General features: G+C 37.9%; 1 protein-coding gene across 4 annotated transcripts in view; it reads left to right on the top strand.

Moving 5' to 3' along the window:
• TRHDE (thyrotropin releasing hormone degrading enzyme) overlaps positions 1-21,962 on the top strand; it is a 252,723-nt gene that overhangs the window by 148,261 nt on the left and 82,500 nt on the right. For all 4 annotated transcript variants that reach the window (XM_017733245.1, XM_017733246.1, XM_008632816.2 and 1 more), the window contains one exon: positions 7,164-7,229. In XM_017733245.1, the coding sequence (XP_017588734.1) occupies positions 7,164-7,229 (66 nt within the window). The remainder of the gene's footprint in view (positions 1-7,163; positions 7,230-21,962) is intronic.

A 21,962-nucleotide genomic window follows, 5' to 3' on the forward strand; every position in this document is an offset into this window, starting at 1 on the left:
ATAGGTTGCAGGAACCTGCAATTTGAGGTAGGTGTGTGGGAAACACCAGCTAAAAGAACTGTTAGTTGTTAGAAAGTCTGCAGAGCTGAGTGGCATCCACCTGTACCTTCTGAGGGTAACCAGATATGGAGCTGCAGAACTTCTGGCAATGGGATGTAGACCATCCTAGCAAACAGTTGCTCTGCCAGAGAATTGCTGGGGTGATGTACAGAAAATGCTCCAGGGGATGTCCTGGGAGCTATAGGCTGATGAGTTGGTCTTCCTTCTTCAGTGAGATTCCATAGGGTATAAAGGGTGAGATAACTGAGCACATGGATTAATATGTTGGTCTTGCCTGGTCATCACTGCTGCAAAGGGGAATTCGCTCTTATTATCCATCTGGAGTTCTTGATGGCAGTGTGAGTAGACAATGGATTTTAAAAAAGTTTTTGGGACGGCACGTTGCGTATAGCTCAGGGTAAATAATTTAAGGAGAGAACTATTTAATGTATGTGTACTGTGACTGATTCATTAAAAACCACCAATACTAGTACATATCAGGTATATATACTAGTAGCCATGAAACTTCATGTATTGATTCTCAAATCAGAAGGTCTTTATGAAAGAATGATGCCTTTGTGTGTGCCTGTATGTGGTCTGAGTCTTGTTTTAATCAGTGAAAATGAAATTGATTTTAAGAACTTTTTACAGTAATAGCTCTAACAGTATGAATAATATTTAGTGTAATTGAGACAGAGGATAGAGTAATTCACATTTCTCTTAGCTAGAGAGAAAGTAACCTTAATCTTGAATTGCAGGTGTATTGGCACACAGAAAAATAACTGCAGGCCTTCTATTTGTGTCTCACTGTATTTGAAAAACAAGTGGTGTTTAATCATATTAATCAAGACTGGTTTTGAACTGACTACTGCACAATAGAAGAAAGTTAATAAATCACCTGTATTCAGTGTTGGTTTTGGTTTTGTTTATTTACTGAGGTGAAGAAGCAAAATTGATGGGTGGAGGTTTTGTGGAAAATGGACATATTAAACTTCTGTTTTAGAACCTCAGTTATGTACTTTTTTGTGGTAGTCCAGTGTTCCCCTCCTCAGCATTTCACTCCCTGCTTATACCTTGGATACCATGGGGGTGTTTTTCTTACCAGGATCCTTCCTGATTTTAGTTTTTGTGTCACAAAAGCATTTTTATGAACTAAATCAAACAGCTTTAATTCCTAAAGAAGGATGGCAAGGTGGAAATTCAGTGAGGAAGAGATAAATTGAGGTCTCTGTAATTACTATGATTGATAACTGGTGTTACGTGATGTAAATTGATAGGTAAGCCTGCAAGATGCTGTGTCAGCCTTCACAAACTCAAGGTGTTTTTCCACTGTTCACTTTTTCATATTTTCATATGTTGCTTTGTAATTTACAGGGTAGAATATCTTCAGAGAGATTGATGTCATCTCAGTTGAGATGTTCACCATGTAAACACCTGCAACTGAGTAGTCCTCTCACCTCCCTGTATAATCACTGAAGATAAACAGACACCTTATGGTGAAATTCTTCTGTCCTATTTTAGATGCATGTCTTTGGATGAATCAGGGTGAACTGAATTGCTTGCTTCTCTCTGCCTTTAAAGGAGGTCTAGGCAGCTGCCTCAGCTGTGTACAACTGAGTAAGCATCGCTTAGCTACAATGTAGGCATTTGCACTCAGATGAATCTCAATGCTGTGGTTAAAACAAAAACAACGAAACACACAAAAGCGCAGCTAAAAAGGAAAAGAAGTTGATATTGCAGGAAAAAATGACGAATTTTGTGGGAAGGAGGATGGAAGAGCTGTGTGTTTTCTAGGTCAACCTATTATGATCTCTTTTCCTTCCCCCACTCTAATGCATTCAGAACAATAAATTATTTTGCCCTTAAAAAAGTCATCTGTAGTTCATGGTTTCTGTTTTGTGTTGCTGACATTTTTCTCTCATGAGAACTTATCAGAATAATGACGTAATTTTTGGTTCTTCAAGGAATAATGCTGAAGGAGTTTCTAGTTTATTTGTGTCTCTTCACACATGGCCTCTTGTCCATGCCTCTTGGCTTCTGCATAACCCTATGTGCTGGTTTGCTGACTTGTATATTGTTCCCTTCACTGCAGCTGCTTCACCAGTTCTTTATTTCAAGTGCTTTTCTTTGCTGTCTGTTCAGTATAGAGCATCTACGTTCAGCTAGCAAGCACTCTGCCCTGTCTTCAGGGCCTTCTGTCGAATACTACCCTTGCTAGTCTTCTTACGTAAAAGTATTGCATTTAGAATAAACCAAGATATGTTATTTGACTCTATATACAAAAGGATCATGTCACACCAGTTTTGTATCTCCACAATTCAGGAATTCCCCCAGAATGGGGAATCAGTCTCTGTATGCCCTTTCTGGACAGTGCAGTTGAATTAATCTCACTGCACTTTAGATGTCTGCGGTGCAGATGTGTACATATGAGCTAGTCACTCCAGCCTGCTTTTGGAGTGAATTGCAAGAGATGGGTGCTTTTAGAGTACAATTCCCCTGATCTGAGGTTTACTTTAAGATTAGATAAAGTGCATCCAGAGGTGATTGGTAAAGCCCATTGACTGTAAGGGAAGTCTAAACAACTAAAGTGATTATAGTCACAGGTGCTACAGATGGCTGCACTGAATCTGATGTATCACTTCCTGAGTGGCTCTGCAGCAGTACTGTTTTGTATGCAGTAGTCATGTTTTTGTGGGTTCATATATAATACTTAATTTGTTTCCTTTTAAACAAAATTCCATTTGGTACTACCTTTTGTATTAAAAAATGATTACAAGATACAAGTTGCAAGTGAAACAATTAATTAAAGAATTCAAGTATAATAAAATTGAGACATTCAGTAAGTCATAGAATTAAATTGACTTACAGTAATTGTGATTTCTGTGATGTAAGAGGATCAAGATGTAGGAGTGGGTCTTTAAAATTAGTTAAAACTAATCTGGGATCCAGGATGCAATCACATTACTTTATGTTGGCACGGAGAGAATTAGACTGAATACCTTAGCTCGGCTCTGCATTTTGTAGATTTCAAAGACATGTTCAGTTTACATAGAAAGGAATTCTACTCCTAATTTTGGTTATGGATTGTCTTTACCATGTTGTGAGTGTACAAGTTTCTTCAGGGGAATAAAGCACATAAACTTCCATCCCTTCAGGCAGTGTTGGCTCACTGTCCATGAGTGAGTCTTTTCCCAAGAGCACTTCGCAAAAAAGAGCTGTATGCACTTAATTTCCATGAAGTAGCCAACGTATTCTACTTTCCTTTCCTATAGTGATGGAGTCACAATGCTGAGGCTGAGGAAGCTTCAGCTGTGTCATAGGTTAGATGAGGAGTGTGCTGGGTGATCTTTGGCAAATGATTTCACTAGGGCGTATCCCAGTTTCCTTTTAATTTGCAGAATATTGGCATTAATCTTAGAGAGCACTTGGGAGATCTGCTAATGAGCAATGCTTCACCAGACCCAGGTAGTACCATTAATCATTGAATGAGTGAGTAGTGTATTTGTCTGAGTAGACATATTAGGCACAATGGCTAAGGTGAGTCAGATTTTACACTGGCAGAACTAGGTATGTTTTTTGAATAGGAAAGAATTGCTTTCCACTAGACCTCTTAAACCAATGTGCTTTACCTCTTGACAAGGTACTGAGTCATCCACTGCCTGGAGGAAAGCACTTAAATCATCAGTAAACAGTCATTCTGCCCAGTAGGAGAGGCAAGTTTGCATCTCAAGACATCCTATGTTGTTCTTCAGTTGGACAAATGTTGGCAGAGCAGAAGTGGCTTTGAAAGTGAAGTGGGGAGCAGGCTCCTTGCATGTCAGGGTGTTCAGAGAGTGATGCTGATAGGTTCCAAAGGGCATCTCCTGCAGCAGAACTGATTTGTTGGGATTTTTGTGTAGGTTTAGGTCTAGGTCAGAGAAGCTTTTAGAAGGCATGGCAGTAAAGTCCTCTGGACTCCATCTAGTTTTCTGCTTGCTGCTCTGCTTGCCAGGTGGATAGGCGGTGGGAATGTCAGCACATTGGGCCATTCAGAAAACCCCAAAGCTGTGTATTTTGTTTTTCCTATAATTGAGCTTACTGCACATACCTTCTTCACCTCCCAAGACCCTCTGGTTAGGGTCATCTTCCAAGCTCCTTTTTTAGTAAGCCGCTCTTCTTTATGCCAGTTACCTCTTGCTTTTTATCCTTCTGCCTGCAAACCTGTTTTGCTTCCTCTCTAGTCAGAGTGCCAGTGTTTTGTGCCTTGTCCTTCCCTTCCCAGAGCTGTGAACATGTGGATAGCTTCTGCTCTTCTTATGAGGGTATCGCTGTTCTCTGTTCTGCCTGCTCTCAAAAGTGCAAGAAAGGTGAAATGAATGGTTTCCTCCCATTTATTTTCCCCCCACACCAATGGCTTAATTTGCTCATGCTTCTTCACCCATCTCTCCAGTACACTTTTTCCCCTCTTAAGGTTCTCTTGTTTTTTGAATCCATTCCCTTCCTCAAACAAGTCAAGAAAGCATTTGCTTTCCCTGAGTGGGGAAGATGGCAGAACTATTGTTCTGGAAGCTGTAAGAAGGGATTGTGGGTTTCCTGGAGGTAATTAATTGGTAGAAAGTACTTCTAAAGTAGCTGTGAAATGGGTTCTATCTTGAAAAATTAATCCTGCTTTTGTGCCTTGACTCTCCATTCAGTCTTTGCTTGCTGTTTTATTTTGTTTGCTGTGTAAAGGCCAGCCATAGTCCATCCAAGATGTGTCTACATGTTACCTGTGAGAGGAATTCTATAATTTCTTTACAAGTATATGATAGTTCTTGGTCTCTGGATAGAAAAAAAGACTCTGTGGGCAAGATTATATGGAAGTATTTGCTTGGTTACTTTTTACAGAAATCAGTGGAGTCAAGGTGCTTATATAAGTATATGGCTTGTTACTCTGTGAAATTTAAACTCTGAGAAAGAAACAAGGGCATCCTGGAATACTAAATAGTGAGTAGGAAAAGGGATGTGTGATGAATGGAAAAACATCTTCATGTTGAGGATTTTGTCTGATCTGTTTTATGTTTTACGGTTTTTTTTGTTTCTGCTACAGATGTTTTGGATTGCCCTGCCCTACAGAACAAGTAGGATTTATCTATTTATGAGATTTTAAAAAAATCTTCTGTTTATCTGCTTAAACAGATTTATCTGCTGTTTATCTGCTTAAATGTGTCTGAGAACTTTACTTGTTCCGTTCCTCTAGTAATATAAGGGCAATAATGTTTCCTGACCTATGGTCTTGGCTGCTCAGGTAATAATCTGTTTTGGAAGGTGTTTTTTCCTATTCTGCTATGCGTTCCAGACATGATTTGTCTTCCAGTAAGATTATATACCACCATAACAATATAGCCTAGTGTTAATAATGAAAACACCATGTTTTGCTTTATTCACTATTCAATTCCTAAAAGCAGCTGCAAACATCTCCTCAATTAATTTTTTTTTTATTCAGTTACTCTGCAAAATATATAATATTTGTTGTTGCTGCCTATATGAAGGACTTGTGTTTTCTTACAACTTACTAATAATTTTCAAATATTTTTGATTTATGTCATTATTTCAAATGTTGTTTATTACAGATAATCCATTCAGTACTTAAAAATAGTCACTGTACAAAAAAATCAGTGGAACACATGTAAAACGATCTAAAAACCAACAAGGGTTAAATTTTCAAACTACCCTGAACTTTAATTTAGCAGGAAAAGACATAAAGTCTTGTTTTGAAAGCTGAAGGTAGATAAATTCAAGTAAGTGAAACTAGATACATTTCAATTAGTAAAACGGTGCGTAGCTTTCACTGTGAGAGTAAATATTAGTTGTGACACATTCTAAATAGTACTGTAAAACACTATTCTGTTCTTGAATCTTCTAAAATAGATGCTATTGTGTAAAGAGAAGGCATAGGGGTCTTTGCCTAAATTACTGTTTGATCTCTATTAATGCAGACTAAATGTTGTAATAGTCCTTTTGGCTTTAGAATCTCTAAATTTTTGAACTTATGAAATGCTGTTCTTTTTTAAAATTTTTTTCTATTTGAATGTTAAACTAATTACTGAGCCTTCGTCTCTAGATGAGGTTGTTGAGTTCTAGCATCATGTTTTCTTCAAGCCTTTAATTCACTGACTTGCAATCACAAGGGTCCTTCCTCTTGTACTGTCATCAGTACTAAGTATAACATTTAAACATTGGGATTGGAAGGCTGGTTGTCTTGAAATTATATTGCAAAGTGGGATATTATAGCTAATGGATATTATAGCTAAAATCAGATCTGTGAAGTTATTTCTGCTTGAAATAGAGCACTTGTGCAAGGGGAAAATACACAGCAATTGTGGTTCTGAGAGGGAGTGAGAAAACACAAAAAGGGTGCTTGAAAAAAAGCTACTCTTGCAAGTATCTGTCTGTTTCTTGAGTAAGTACTGAGAATTAGAGTCACCTGTCTTGTAGATCTCTATACTTTGCCTGAAGGGGAAAAGGGTAAGAACTGCTACAAGTAGAGAAAGAGCGCTATACAGAGAAAGAGTGCTATACAAGTACATATCTCTTTGCATGACAGTCTGGAAAATAACCTGACTATTAGTAAGTCAAATATATATATCCACATCTTACAAAATTCTTATGGCGATTACTCACTTTCACTCATCAGATCTTGAAGGCTTTTACAAAGGGTAGTAGTATCACTGAATCCTCATAGTGTAATGGAGATAAAAATACTATGAATAATCACTGAGGTAGAATTTGCAGTGGACACTATTTCTTTGCTTCCATTTAAAACTAGGCATTTCTGTTGAGTGCACAGAAGGGTTGGGGTCAGTCAGCTGTGGAGCTGACACATGCATGCTGCAGCAGTGGGGAGAGTGTGTTGTATGACCTGCACCTTATTCAGTATATGCGGCAGGATATTAACAGTATCACTTTGCCTCCCCACTTTTCCTAGTAAGTATTTGCATTATCTTCTCTCTCTCTCTTTTTCATCCTAGCACAAATAAAGATTGTATTAGTTACAGATTTCCAGGATATTAGTGTTGGGTGGAAATGTTTCGCTTCAGAGTGTTTTTATTGTGTTATATTGACATTCAAAACTGGTAACTTTGTTTCTCTATTATTTCCCATAGGGTGCAGCTCTGATTCGAATGTTGGCTAACTTTATGGGTCACTCTGTGTTTCAAATGGGCTTACAAGTAAGTAAAGGCATTTCTGTCTTTGTGTAGATGTGTATTTCTAGCAGTTTCTCTTGCTCTCTCTTTTTTCTTTTGAAGCTGTATTTGCATCAATTTGTGGAAATGTTTCTTTACTTTAGGACCATCTGAGGTACCACTGTGTCTCTGAAGCTGAATTTGATTGAAGATGCACCTGTATTAATCCCTTCATACACCAAGAAATTGCACTGGCATACAGTTTTGTGTAGATTACCACATAAAAGCCATTTTATCCATGTAACAACTATGGTGAAGGACTAGCTGAGGAAGTAGCTACTTCTCTTCACCTCCATTTGACTGCTGGTCTAACAAATAATAACAATGTAAGCCAGCTGGAAAATAAACAGCCCTAAAATGAATAATGCTTTTCAGATAAATATTTTTGTCATCCCCTCCTCCATAGCAAAATCTTTCAGCTTTATTTTTACCTTTAATAAGCACGGAGTACTCCTTGCCTTAATGATGTTTTGAAAACTCACTCTGTCTTTTCAAAGAAATTTAAAGAGGTAACATTTCTATACAAAAAGAAAGAAATTCAACATGCTGATTACCAAGGATGAACTCCTTTCAGCAATAATTCAGCACAAATGAGTGTTTCGTAAACTATTTAAAAACAAACAAACCAAAGCATAAAAAACAATGCAACTCCCTCTATTCCATTGAAATCTGCTTGAGTAAATCATGTTACAGGCAGCTGTGATTGATGAATTATGTATGATGCAGCCTGCTACTTAGAAGTGTCCTTTAAAGTAAATTGATGTTCACCTGAAATACAATTATGCTAAGTTGGAAGGAGCAATCAATCTTATCTGTTCTTAGTAAGCTTTTCATTTTGAAATTTAAATAAACTACATCTAGGATCGGTCATTTTTTAACAGAATAATTCTACCTCTAACCAAAATAAATTGGAAGATAAAATGTAAAACAAAAATTAAATGAACGCATTGGTCATGTCAGAGAGGTGTTTTCCATGCAAAGGCAATGAAAGGAAACTTGCTGAGGAAATGCAGCTTTTTGGAGAGTTTACAGTACATTCAGGGTTTGTAGCATAACTTACTCATGGAACCCAGCTTGATTATTTTCTTAGTTGTAACACCAGGTCAGATGAATTAGAAAAATTTCTCATCCAGATGAGAACTCTTTAAATCAAAAGTTTTCTTCATAAAATCTTGTGTATGTCGAGGGTAAAACCATCATGTCCATTTAAGCCAGTAAGACTTCAGTCCTTTGTCCAGCAAACTCCATATTCCAGCCAGAAACTTTTGCCTGGACAGATCCATTTGTAGAGAAATTCAATAGCACTTTTTCCCAATGAAGTACGTCACTCAGGGTTTTAGAAAGCAAAAGTTTTAGTGTGTACTTCTTAAACTCTGTTTTTCTGTTTTCTTCTATGTTTTCCTGAGAAATAACAGTGTGCAAGTTGTCCTGAAATAGACTGAGAAAAAAGTTCAGATCAAAGAATAGCTATGCAGGGATTAATCATCATTACCATAAAGTTGTAATGTAGCTTTGTTTTTTGATTTGAATGGTTTCCTATTATTTCTGCTTTTCACTGGTTTGGCTCTAAATAGAAACTGTTCTGTTTGCTAATTAAAGTCTATGAAAAATCTAACTGTGAAAATCTGACTAGTGGAAGTCTTGGCATCAGTTCAGTAGAAGGATGATGATTTTAACTAAAACCAGTTTGAAATACAGATAGAGATTTTCCATGTGTATGTCTTCAAGCTGAACAAAATAAAACATAAAGTTCATAAGCTTTTTCATAAGCTACAAATTATACAGTTGGAAATATCTGTCAATCATTTAATTCTTTGTCTTCTGCGAATCTAACAAAATACTGTTCCTGCATTGTACATTTGGGAGGCTATAGCTTTGCTAATGATAAGGGAAACTGGAGGACTAATTTACCCTTTCTGCCATGCACTGGTTTAGGCATTTTAGCTCTTTAACTTGGTACCATCACTTGGGATTTTTAATTATGTTGCCTTGAATCCTGTTTTAACATGGAATTCTAACATTCAACTAAACATCCTTTCTGCAGGATAGGTGCAAAATCAAGTATTACTACTATTTAAAAATCTCTTCAAATAACAAATACTCTGAAAATGCACTTGATGGTTCATTCCTCCTTCTAATGGCTTGCTGAGTAACTGAAAAACCTCCACAGCCAGTTTTTCCAGGGGAATGCTGTGGGAAATGGTGTCAAAGGCTTTAGTAAAGTCTAGGTAGACAAAATCCATAGCCTTTCCCTCATCCACAAAGTAGGTACAGAAGGGGACCAGGTTGGTCAAACAGGACCTTTCTTACAGCATGCTGGCTGGGCCTGACGCCCTGGTTGTCCTGTATGTGCCGTGTGATGGCACTCAAGACAATCTGCTCTGTGACCTTCCCTGGCACTGAGGTCAGGCTGACAGGCCTGTCATTCCTCAGATCATCCTTCCAGCCCTTCTTGTAAATGGGTGTCACATTTGCTAACCTCTGGTTGTCTGGGACTTACCCAGTTAGCCAGAACTACTGGTAAATGATGGAAAGTGACTGGGTGAGCACTGCTGCCAGCTCCCTCAGTACCCTTGGATAGATCCTGTCCCTTCTCATAGGCTTCTGTGTATCTAAGTGGTGTAGAAGATTGCTGACCATTTTCCCTCAGATGTTTGGTGCTTCAGTTCTGCTCTCAGTTGTCCAGCTCAGGGGGCTGGGTACCCAAAGAACAATTGGTCTTACTATGAAAGACTAAGACTAAGAAGGCATTCAGTACCTCAGCCTTTTCCTCATTCTTTGTCACTATGTTATTTCCCATATTCAGCAAAGGATGGAGATTCTCAGCCCTCCTTTTGTTGCTAATATATTTACAGAAACATTTTTTATTGTATTTTACAGCAGTGGCTAGATTAAGTTCTACTTGGGCTTCAGCTCTTCAAGTTTTCTGCCTGTATAACCTCACAATGTCCTTGTAGCCCTCCTGAGTTACTTGCCCCTTCTTCCAAAGGTCATAAACTCGTTTTTTTTCATCTGAGCTCCAGACAAAGCTCTTTGTGCAGCCAGGCTGGTGGTCTTCCCCACGGGCTTGTCTTTCAGCACATGGGGATGGCCAGCTCCAGCACTTTTAAGATTTCTTAAATATGTTCAGCCTTCCTGGATGCCTTTGCTCCTCAGACAAAAGCCCAAGGGGCTCTCTCAGCCAGTGTCATAAACAGGCTGAGGTGGCAGTTCTGCCAACCCCTCTCCTTACTTCTCCAAGAATTGAAAACTCTATCATTTCATAATTGCTGAGTCCAAGACGCCCTCCAATTATCATTGCCCACCAATCTTTGTTCACAAACAAGAGGTCCAGCAGGGCAGCTTTTCTAGTTGTCTTGCTCACCAACTGTGTCTAGAAGTTAACCTCCACACACTCCAGGAACCTTCTATACTGTTACCTGTCCACTCTATTACATTTCCAGTATTAATGTTATTTCAGTTCTTTATAGTGTATTAGCTATGTCCTTAAGTGTTTAACAGATGATAAAAAAGAGTAATCCTGTAGTCTTATTAAACTAGCATAAACCAAAAAGAGTAGCTCTTTATTTGTGTTTACATTGTTTGTGGTTTCATCAAAATCAAGGTGTGATTCATTGTCTTATTAAAATCTAAAGGATTAGAGCTTTTATGTAAGAGAAACTGCAACAGGTGAAGTAATCTTTAGGTTAAGGAGAAGAAAAAATAAGGTTTAGAGCAAGAAGCAAAGAGGATTGCTACCTTTTTTGTTAATTGCCTGTTTTTCCTTAGTTACCTGGCACATGGACTTTTTGAAGAGCAGGTTGAGAAAGCTTGGCGGTGAAATATCCCTTATTTGTCAAAGAAAACAATCGATTGTATTAAAAAGAAGAGAAAGGTTGATGGAGGGTAATGGGGCTTTTTGGTGGATATACTTTACCAATGAATATGATCTGAAGGAAATGTACAAATGTGCATGTGATCCATAACACTCAGCAAACTGTTCTGTTGAGGAGTCTGCGAGGATGTAAAATTTTGGTAGAGATGCTCATTTTTACAGCATAGATGTCTTTGTAGAGATTCATATCTGTCAAGAATAACTGGCCTGTTCCTATCACAGTAAATATTCTTGTCAGTCAGTGTGATTATAGTGTGGCAGTTCCACAATAAAGCTGCATCCAAGAGACTAGTGAAGGTATGATTTTTGAAAAGCCCTTCAAAGATACGATGTCTTAAATCATATGACATTTTCAAACAGAAGATTTCATAACAGACAGAACATTCTCACTGTAGCACTCCATAGACAAAAGCTAAAGAAAATGTATTTCTGTTGGCTGTAATGAATAATTGAATAATGATGGTAGTAGCCACAGCTGGTAACACTTGCATATGAGAAAGTTACACTATTATTTTTGTAGAAAATGTCTAATAAATCCTTCCTTCTTGCAGTAGGTGATTTCTGTCTTTTTAAAAGTTCTGGCATCTTTCATGATGTGCAGTTTCTTATGCTCCAGGAAAATTCAAGAAGTGCACATCACTGAATGGCAGTACTCTTCTTACAAAATAGTGTTGCTTTTTCAGTCTAAAAGCTATTAATCAGGTAAGACAGTGGTTAAAGTATGGAGAGGCTTGGTCAGCACCACTTGCTCTGATTATGTTTCTGAATTGCACAGATAGAGGAAGAAACCATAAGTTGGCCTTATCATTCAGTCATCACTCAGGGTGGTAATGTGCAATATGATACTAGGTCTGTGTGAGATTTTCTTCTGTAGGCTGTTGTTCCAACTCTGTGCTTGAAATAGATGGTTTCTCACATGTCTGGTGTCACTGAATTGCGTTTTTGGGAAGGTTGTACTGCTTTGTAACAATGCATCTCTTCAAGTAATCAGTGCTTGGTTTTTATTTTTTTCAAATTAAACAGAGAGAGAAATATCAGTGATTTGAATGTCTGGTAGATGTGTTTCAAAAGGCACCTCCAGTGCTGTAATGAGATATTTCTGCACTGTTTTATTTAAGTTTTCTTATATTTGGTTTGATTATTTTTGAGCCTCATCTCTATTACTGTACGTTTGTCAACACTGCATTTCATTTGCTGTGTGACAGCTCATTGATCACATAGATCTGTATCCTTTTGAACTTCACTTGCTGCTATGTATGTGTTCATCACTCACTCTGATTTAGTGCATCATCAGCAGTTTGAATTAGTTACTGTAGGAATCGCTGCTTCTGTGATAAATTAACTGCTTTTTAGGCTTCACATTGTACACTTGGAAGAATTTTCATACAATGCTGTGGATATATACTGTCTCTTTTGGGCCACTGTATTGAAACAAATTAGTCAGTCTTTCACAGGAGCTGTCTGGGGAAGTGTGGTGTTCAGGCTATTAAATACAGCAAGGTTCAGATTTCAATCACTTCCTAGTATCATAATACTGGCTATTTAAACTTCCTTTCATCTGTACTGCTTTTTCCTGCTTTTTAGTTACCTACAATGTGCATGAAACAGTAATGCATGAACTATATTAATCTATTTCCATGGTATTATATGATAACCTGGTTTTTACATAGTGTGTTAAACAGTGTACCCAGTTAATCATACCTGTTTATTATTTCTTTATTGCTGATTTGTAACAGTTAGTTGTTTGCTATCTCTAATGAGACATCATTAGAGACTTCTTTCAAGAGTTTTCTGTAAAAACATAAAAAATCTGCAAAGACAAAGAAAAAATCAGGCAAGGATCAAGGTTAGTGAAGCTATGACCTGTGATGCTGCCCTCAGATCAACAATGCACATGGAACTACCTGGAGTCTTCCTTTGCTCAGCTGAAGGATGTAACTTTTGTCACCCAGGAGGAGCATCTTAGAGTACCTCTGGTGTTGCAGCTGGTGTGTTTACTAGATGTTGAGTAAAGTACTTTTCAGCTGCCTCTGCACCCACCCCCTCTGGTTTAGAAAAGCACAGTGTGGGACCTTGGTGAACATCAAAGTATCACCATGGACATTCTGGCAGTTTACTGTCTAAGTTAGTTGCTACCGATCCCTTTATCTGAGAGTTGTCAACTGGAGAACTTGAGCACGTTAAAGGGAGGACGTAAGAAGTCACAGGAAATCTCATAGGAGCTGACATCACTGTTTTCTATACTGCATATCATACAAGATTATTAACACCTTTCACCTTTTTTGTCCCCTCAGCATTTCTTTCGCTTTTAATTTACATCACCCTCGATTTTAGTTTGTTTGTTAAAGGAATTCAGTGTTATGCTGAATTCCTGTAGCTTTTTCCACCTTGACTTACACAGGTCAGTAAAAGACAGTAGGTCAGTTTCTTGCATAAGAAATTTCTATAAGTTGCAGTGTCACAATATTTTTTTCCTTTGAAAGTGTTAAAAATATATAACATAGTAAGGGCCAGACTTGGATATCCCTCCAAAAATGGAAATTCTTCCTCTAGCTCCGAGAGTATTTGAGTATACTGTGTGTTATAGCAAAATGCTAATGCTTATAGGAAAATGGTGTCTGAAGTTGCATAATTTAAATGTACAGTTTTTGAGAAATGCTAAAGTTAATTTTATTTTTCCATTCTTTTTTTTTTTTTTTTTTTTTTTTTTTTTTTTTTTTTTTTTTTTTTGTGTGTGCACCTTTACCAGGTTTTTAATTATGCAAGTACTCTGTGTTTTCTACATAGGACAAAGTCTGATTCAGTTCACAAGCTAGACCATGTTAACTGCATTGTTCTTCTGTTCAATAGTTTCATATACTTTTCATTTGCTTTGTAGCTGAGTTCCTAACTGCTACATTCAGTTTTCTTAAATCCCATCCAGTGTGGTATCAGAGTGTATCACCAACAGTTAATGCAGAGGATATAAACCTCATAGGGAGGGAAGGCATGGTGCTAGGGTGGAGATCTAGGCACAGAGAAATTTAAGTTAAAATTCCCGTAGGTGTGAAATATGCAAAACTCCCATGTGTCTTAGCACTTAGGGATTAGAAGAGTTTATGTGTTCAAAGCACAGCTTCCACTGGCATCATTGTAAATTGTGAGCACCCAGTGTGGCTGCTGCCTCAGCCTGTGATGACTCCAAAGTGGGCCTCCAGGAAATGTTGATCATTCAACTAATATTTCTTTAAATAAATTAATGAGAGTGGAGTGCCTTTACATCTGAAGGGAAATTGGACCAATGTGAGTAAAATTAAAAAGAGCCATGAACTTTGGATATCTATTTTAAAACTCAAGAAGATGTTCTGTTAAAATATTTAGCATTATAAATCCCTTCAGATATTCAGAACAGATGTCACATCGTATTCAGTCAGAGTCCCGCTCTGCTACAAATCACACCACAGTGTTGTCCTGAAACATGTTCTTTCACCTGGTGTGCAGCAAGCTGATCCACAGACAGAGTGAGGGTGTTTGATTTATCTACCGTTCTACAGTTCAGCTGTTACCTGTTTGAAAGCAGAACATCAGCAGAGCTGAACATAATGCACCCACAATTTTAGCAGCCACACACCATAGGTACTGGTGCATTTTGCCCCATAAACATTGGTGCTCTGCAAAGGGAGCTTTTTTCCTGAAATGGTGCATTAGCAGAATACTCCTGTTTGGTTATATTAACTCCTTTCCATTCCTTCTGCTCTGCTTTGTGTTCCTGGAGCATTTGGTTCAGACAGGTTTCTTCCCCAACTGGGTGTTGCCAAGGGGAAGGAGACATTGGCTCTTTGCTTTCTGCTTTGGGGCCTGAGTCTCCCTCTGAGCTTAAGCAGCTGCGAGCTGTCAATGCAGGGAGAGAGAGGGCCTCTAGCTGCTGGGTTACCTAAAAGGGATCAGTGCTAGGAAAAAGTATTTTCCTGAAACGAGATCACTTTCCTTCTGACTTTTAGAGCTGTGCTCCTGTGCATGGGGACAGAAGAGGAAAGGACACACTGATAAAATAAGGTAAAATGTGGTATTTTTCAGTACTTCCTGGTGTTGACTGAAATTCTGGAGAAGAATTCAATCTAAGACAGAATTCAATCTAAGATGGACTCTTTGAAGATAGGACTTCAGTTCAAGCAGTTTGCCCACATTGGAGGTCCCAGCAGGGAGACATAAAACGTGGTGACGGTAGGTGTTGCTGAACCTCATTAGCCAGTGGTGTCCCCAGTGCCTGGGTTCAGAGCAAGCTTACGGATGGTATTGCCTTCATTAGGAGGAAGTCACGGTGTTCTTCAGCTAGGACAAAATGTTACTTTGCTCTGCTGCTAAAGCTTCTTACAAAAAGAAAAACAATTAATACACACACTGTGTATAAACACAGTTTATTTTCTCAGAACAGCATTGCCCTTTATGGCAATGTTAGAGTCAGTCATGTTGTGTAGCTGTTCAGTTGGCATGCCTTCAGTGAGCTGCTTCTTTTTGTTGCATATGAAATTCAGTTATGACTGTTTTCTCCTTCATTTTTATTCTAGGAATTATTAAGAGGATGAGTGATAGGTATGAATTCCCAGACAATGTCACCAGGCTCAGCAGCTATTTACAAAAATGTTTTCTTTTGGAATAGAATTACACTTTTCCTGATAGCAGCTTGGTGCCAACCTTACCTCTGCTGCTACAAGGCAGCTCAGTGGATTTTACAGGGCACTGGAACATTTTGTGTGTGATTCTGCCGCTCTTATGCAATCAGAATTTCCATTGGCTCTTTAGAAGTCAGTGGGGGTATTTTCAGAACAAATATTGCAGGATTGAACTATTAGTTAACACATTATATATATTGGAAATTAAATAAATAAATCTACTTCAGTTCAGTCTAGTGGAGGACATTTAAAAAAAAATTGTCCTGAATCCCTGCCAGACAAAACAGGCTGTTGTGAAAACTTTCTCCTTCTCCTTTTCCTTCTCCTTCTTCTCTTCCACCTCCCTTTTTCCCTTCCTCTTCCTTTTCCTTTGCCTACATGCATTTAAAGCTAAGTTACTGTAGCTGGGTAGACACATATAGCTGGATGTAAGGGCTAATGATTTTTAAGGTGTCTTCGTTTTGCAAAATGAAAAAAAAAAGGTGCAGCTCTAGGGACTGAGTTGTATGAAGGTGTTTTGCACCATGAGAAACATTTTCTCACTGATACAAACAAAAAGTATCTTACAAGTCAGAGCTCCAGTGTTGCACTTCCCTATCTGTTATTCACTATTACTGTACAAGTGTTGCAGGTCATTATGATCTAGACACAGTGACATGCTTACAGTAAGTTTTCTCAATTGGTTTATGGATACCTTTTCATAGTAAGTAGCAATAATTTCTTTCCAAGTCTGAGGTTTATATACAGAAAATTGTTACAGAAAAGTACAGCAGAGATTTTCTGCCTGATTAGCAATTCTTGGGCATAGTTCAAGTTAATGCAGAGGAATGAGCAGCCAACCTGTCACAATTAGCAGGTGCCGTCCAAATATCTCTGGAAGACTTTCCATCTTTTTTTTTTTTTGTGTGCACTAAGAATATATTTATTGAACAATGTGTGGTTTTAGGTAAAAGTGTATTATACAACCAGATGAGACAGAATTAAATCAATGTACAATTTCAGTCAAATATATGCAGTTCAATTTCAGAGAGTGCTTTATTTTGGTAGCATTTGTCCTTAGCTAAGTAGTTTAGTACCACTACCAAATAATACATCAAATACCTTTTCCTTTAAAGCCAAGCTTTATATACTAGCAGGTTTCTCACTGCACAACAGATACCATCAGACTCTGCCATGCACTAACTCAGCAGTCCATCTAACTGTTCCCTTTAGACTTTGCTTGCAAGCTGCTTTGCCAGCGCACTGCAACTGCTGCTGCTGTGTTTCAAAATGGAACCTCCCTCCTCTTCATGTTAGTAGCTAAAAGGTGAAGCTGAATTTTACAAGGGAAATAAACCTCTCAATTTTGTATTTCTGATATTTTAACAAGGATTCTCAGCAAAGCAGGATATATTTTAAAGTAGCTGGAAACTTGCCTGAATACAAATTTTTAATTGGTTTTAGATGCCCGATTTACTTTGTGTTCACAGAGTTGCACTGCAGAAGATTATTTATTGAAAAATCGAGTTCCTTACAGTCATTTGAAGTTTTTCTTCTTTTCTTGTGTTGGAATGAAAATGACAGGGCCATGTTGATTTCAGCTGGCTCATTTCTAATTTACAGTACTGGTTTCTTATCAACAAGCAGCAGGTAGAGCAAAGAAAGCAATCCCATTGACTTAATGATGGCTCTTGCCTCCTTTCTTTTACTAATTTCTCCTGTATCTCAGCCTGCATATAACTGGGCACAGGTCCTGTCTGGATCCTCGAAATGAATGTTATACTCCTAATACCATGGATGAGATACTCTCAACATTGCCCTGATTTTTCTCCCGCAAAATCAATGCTTAAATTCCCATTGGCCCATATAATGCCAGAAATGTCAGTTTTGCTGATCTGATTATTGTTAGCCTGACTGGGAGTATCATGAATTACAAAGGAAAAAGGACAAAGTAAAATGCTATAATTATGTGGTCCATTCAGCATCACTGGCTCCAGAGAAAATGAAGATTTATTTCCATGTGTGGTTCCAGTTTCACTCTTTCTGATTAGTAGTTATAGCTTGCTGTTTAGACATAATGATTTAATTGCAGATATGATATGTTGACTGGTTATTTTCCAGTTGCTGCTGGCTTGTCAGCATTATATCACTGTTGTATGTGAAAAAGTCTAAATGTACCTTTTGGAAATTAAGGGCTAGAATTTTAACTGGCGTACAGTGATAGGATTCCACCAAGTTCCTTCCCTAGGATTTTATGTGTTGACTGACATAGTAGCCCCAAGAGAAGGCAAAAAACAGCTGAAGTGAATTTTTACATGATGGCTTTGAAGGATGTTGCACACCTTTAAGGCTTTTTTAAACTTCTTTTTACCTGTTTGTGATTTTGAACTAGAAACTAGCTAAGAAGTTATTGGTAGTAGACATTTTAAACAGGGTTACACAAAAGTTCATTCAAAGCAGCAGAAGGTGGGAATTATTGGATTAATTAAACCACATTGTAGCCCCATGTGGGCACTTTAAAAACTGAAGTTGAATTTCCTGTTCTTTGGTTCATGATAGAACTTCCATTGTTACTTGAAGTTTCTGAATTTAGTCTCCTTCAGTTCTGAATGCAGTGTCCACACATAAGTTCTAATGAAGGTTAACTAATTCACTGTAGATATTAGGTTATTGATGAGAAATGACAAACTATTACTTAAACATTTGAAAAGAGCATTTGAGCATTGCTTTTAGAGAAACGCACCTGAAAATAAAAGTTTTGTTTCCCTTAAATGTGATGCACTGATAATCTTTCTCTTAACTATATTCTGGAATCACCACTGTGTATATTTCTGTCCAGTATCTTTCATAATACTTGGCACATACTTGGACAGGACACTGGCTTAGGAAACCACTATTCTGTTTTCCTCAGTGCTGCCTCCAGCTGCTTGTTCCATCCATTCATGGCCACGCAGCACCATTTCATTTATACTAGTGGAAGAGTTTGGAGTCTTCCTTGGTAAACCTGATCAAGGAAGGAAGGGTGTCCTTAGTGGGGAATGTTAGGTTCACTTCTATACAGGCCATTTCAGAGGTCTAGTCTGCTAAGCAGCATCACAAACAGGGGGATGGGGCCCAGGAGCAGCAAAGGTTGTGGAACGTGCTTAGTCTGGCTGTACCACCAAAGTGTCATCAAACTGTAGTTCAAAGCAGATACAGAAATGCATTTGATGCTGTGACTGTAACACATGTGATAATTTTAGTACTAGGTAAGGACTATCTACATAGTCAGGCCTGCTATCTGCAGGCATGACTTTCTACTCCTGATATGCTTGCTATTTCAATATAATTTTGATGCTGTTTTTTTCTTATTGTAAGTTGAAATGCATTTTCAGTTAATTAAATTATTGACATGTGAGTAACTTTATTTTTTGTAGGAAGAACACATTTTAATGCAGTAGGAGGTTAAAGTATAGGAAGAAAATCAACATATTTGATCCTCTGGTAGAAACTGTGATGAAAATATATTCTATGAATCTAGTGTGTTCTGTAGGTTGGCAGTTTCTTACTAGACTGCCTGAAAGCAGTTTTGGGCAATTCTAGTAAAACAGTGTAGAAAGTGAAGCACTTGTTTGGCTTATTTCTCCAGGAAAAACCTGTTCCAGATTTTTTTCTTTGCTGGCTTTGCAGTAGTTCTTTGACAACTGGTCTGATAACAGCTGTTCTTTCAGTTTGGCAGTAGCTCTGCAGCTTGACTCACTGGTACAGATTAATTTTTGACACAAATTGAGTTAATCCCCAACTAATTTGCCTTACACAGTGTTGACCATGACCAGTAAGGTGAATTTACCTACTCCTTATTTTGTATCCTGTTGCTTGTCTGCCTGCCCAGCCAGGAGGGTGGTCATTTCTCTTCCTTAAGGCTGTTTCTCCAGGGTTAGTTGTACAGCTGAAAAATATTGCAAATCTAGTTGGCTGTTTTAGCTTTTCTATTCAGTAGAATACGGGAATCTTCGCTTTTTTGTAGCTTGCTGGTAGTCCTTTACCACTGGTTCTCACTCCCTCTTGTTTGTCACTCACCTTTGCAAACATATGCACTACCCTCTGACTCTTGCCCAAGCTTTTTTATTTGAATGTTAGACGATGTCAATATAATATGTGATAGCAGATTTGATGTTAGCAGTTTGAAGGAAGGGAGGAAAAAGGTGCATGTTATAGTCAGAGAATCAGCATCTGTCAGATGGTATCTAGTGGCTTAAGATTAAGTATATAAATTTCTAGGAAAACAAACACACTGGATTTGATACCTGGATCCTTAGAGCCTGATTTCTACCTGAACTAAATGTTTTTATTTGTAGCTTTAAATCTTCTGTGATATACAGCAGTCATGTATAAAACCATCAAACAAGAACATATCATAGGCTGAAGGGAGGAGGATGTGCACTGCGGAGTAGGAATGAAATACAAAAAAGGGAGGTAGAGGCAAGTCTGCTTTTCCTGAGCCTTGAGAAAGGAGGAATGTAGCCACAAGAATTCGAGATGAAAATAGTTTGCTACTTTTTCCTCATGCATACAGTGGAATTTTCCAGTTATCTTTAGGAGAAAAATGAAATTATTCAATGTCAATCTGTTTCAGATCTCAGCAACACTCCTGTAAGTCAGGAGCTGTTCCTTCAGCTGATCAATCAACTTCATACAGATTAACTGAGAAAGGAGTTTAGTCCTAGAACTGCTATTTCGGTTTCTGTTTATAGATGTAAAATCTTCCATGAAAGTAAGACACATGTTTGGAGACTTATTCTCCCTTTACACTTGTTTAACCTTTTGGTATTTATCAGTCACTGCCTTTTGTTAGTTGTGAGCATTATAATGTTTGGATAGTAGGGTAGTTCATTTTTTTTGAGACCAAGAGGCTTATTCAATAGGTAATATTGCAAAGAAATGGAAGACTTTTTCCTTTTAAATAATCTTCTTTTCCTAAAAGAACCTAATACAATAAAAGGTCTGCAAGTTTAATCAACACAGCATTACTAAAACCATCTTTCAAAATTCTTTAGCATTTTTCACTGTTCCTACTGCTGTTCAAGCTATCTGCTCCAGTTTTCAAGAAATAATTTCAAAAGCATTGAGCCTTTTAATTCTCTTTTTGGGGGAGATTAAGATTACTGTTTGATAACACATTATACTGTAATCCAAATCTGTTGGGATTTTTGGAAAGATCTTTTGTTTGTTCAGGAAATAGACTTTGTTTTCATGGTATCACAGAGTCAGGATGTTTATTTATTTATTTATTTAATGTTAAGAATTGCTAAGACATGTTAGAAAACTGCATTGCCTGATTAATTTTTTATTGATAGAAGTGAATAGATCATATTCCATTATTCTTTTTGGCAAAGAGTGGCTTTATGTTTTAATGTCAAGATATTAGGAAGAATATTACAAGAGGATGCATGCTGAAAATGTAAACCCAAATGATTACTTTCGGGTGTGTCTTTTTGATTAATTTTCATGTTGAATGACAGTGCCCTAGGGTCTGCGAACTCTCTTCGTACTTTCTCCATGACAATGAAAAAATTTAGAGGCAGCATTACAGTGAAGGAGAATGGAAGAGTTCTAGAAGAGCACTCTTGAGTCTTGAGTTGTTAAAGAGAATTTCATGCCATCTTTTGTGCTCACAGGTACTGTAGGGTTATAGCTGAAAGGAAGGTGGCTAATGCAGATCTTCATGTTCCAGCATACTCCTGTTGATGGAACAGCTTTTGTCGATGATAGACTTGCAAGTTTATGATGGGAAGCAGCCTTGCAGCCAGATGGTTTTGGGCATATGTGTTTATGAGTAAGTGGCTTTAAGTCACTTTGCCTCCTTTGGAGCTGTGCTGAGCACAGCTTAGATTCACGCAGCTGTGTTTTCAGTGTCATCCTCCTTTTCCATTCTTTGGCTTGCATCTCTTCTGTTTGCTTTGTTTTTTTCTACTGAATGTACAGGCAAAGGGGTGGTTAATACTCCTGCCCTGGAGAATTACAGTGAATAAGAACATGTATTCTCCCCCTTTGCAAGCTGCTTAAGACTTAGATATGGGTCCCCAGGAGGAAAAATGGATTATATTCCTGCTTGTTTCATCCTTAAAACAGACAAGCAGGGTATGTGTGGATCTTTGGCTCCTATTTTACTACTTCCTGATATGTATTTGATGCTGATATATCTTTTCTCTTCCTTTTTAAGCTGAATGCCTG

This window comes from Corvus brachyrhynchos, unplaced genomic scaffold, assembly GCF_000691975.1.
Source record: "Corvus brachyrhynchos isolate BGI_N302 unplaced genomic scaffold, ASM69197v1 scaffold32, whole genome shotgun sequence".
In the NCBI taxonomy this organism is placed as follows: domain Eukaryota; kingdom Metazoa; phylum Chordata; class Aves; order Passeriformes; family Corvidae; genus Corvus; species Corvus brachyrhynchos.